Below are 1,135 nucleotides of genomic sequence, written 5' to 3'. Positions count from 1 at the left end.
ATATTCTATCTATTGTGAAGCCTTAGCTTCTTGTGATTCGTCCATATTTTGCGATGATCCAAAAGCATCTAAGTCATGCGTGGTGTTGTCACCATTCCCGTCGACGCATCTACGAGGATTATGGCCAGCCTTGCCACACTTTCTGCAGCGTTGGACATGCCGGTACCTACCACGAGTCGTCACAACATGACGACCACACCCTTTATGGCTGGCTCTCGAAGGGCATGTATGGACGCATCATCGCCCCCGCCCTCAGCAGTGGTCGCCAACCTTTTCCGGATCTTTTCTCTTAACGCATCTCATTCATTAGCTATTTTGGTCTTCACCTCGAAGTAATCCTCAAAGTAACTACAAGAAAGCTTTACTAGTTCTCTACAGTCATCGAGCATTGCCGCATGCATACTCATATATGCTGCATCAGGAATCTCTCCACTAAAAACATAGTTATTTATAGGTGATTGTTTTGCCTTCTTTGTCCAACGACCCAATATAAGACTATCTGGAATAACAATCATGTTAAGTCTAACAAGCACACCAATTATGTGGACACAAGGGATTCCAAAGGATTCCATGCGCAGGCAAGAGCATCTGAATTCATCATCCATCTCCCCCCAAGAAATGTTCCATGATCTACCTTGGCAATACATGGCCACCTCAAACAATGTACACGTGCTTGTCTTCTTCGAAGAAACTACTCTGACATTGCTAGCAAGTAATAACACCTCCCGAAATAAGACAAAGACCTCTCGTGTGTATACTGTTACTACAAACCGCTCTAACTCCTCCAATCTTATTTTCACAACCGGATCTCCATAAGCAGATTTGTAATCAGCAACCACTACTCTCTTACGCATGAACTCTAAATACTATTGGAAATGCTCAATAAATTCCCTCAAGTTGTAGCCGTTGTGTATAAACTTCCCTATCTGCATATTCAGCGCCTCACACCTTGATGTTGTCTTGAGCCCAGCAAAGAACTTACCCCTAATGTGGGCATTCAACCACATATGTTTCTTCTCGTACATATCCTTGACCCATGAATTTTGTTGCAACCCAAATTCTTCAACTGCATCATTCCATATATCTTTAAAGTCATCCACCTCCAAATCCCCCATTAAACAAAGACAAAACTTGG

At 42.9% G+C, this 1,135-nt stretch overlaps 1 protein-coding gene across 1 annotated transcript; it reads right to left on the bottom strand.

The window, feature by feature from the left end:
* LOC107636282 (protein FAR1-RELATED SEQUENCE 9-like) lies at positions 300 to 854 on the bottom strand. The gene has a single exon (XM_016339802.1). It carries the CDS (start codon positions 852 to 854, stop codon positions 300 to 302), a length of 555 nt encoding a protein of 184 aa, XP_016195288.1.

The sequence above is a fragment of the Arachis ipaensis genome, chromosome B04, assembly GCF_000816755.2.
Source record: "Arachis ipaensis cultivar K30076 chromosome B04, Araip1.1, whole genome shotgun sequence".
In the NCBI taxonomy this organism is placed as follows: domain Eukaryota; kingdom Viridiplantae; phylum Streptophyta; class Magnoliopsida; order Fabales; family Fabaceae; genus Arachis; species Arachis ipaensis.
This window is presented reverse-complemented; position numbering and strand designations above follow the sequence as displayed.

What these genes read in the sequence shown, in the direction of transcription:
- LOC107636282 (XM_016339802.1), bottom strand. Translation starts at nt 854, where the DNA reads ATGCGTAAGAGAGTAGTGGTTGCTGATTACAAATCTGCTTATGGAGAT.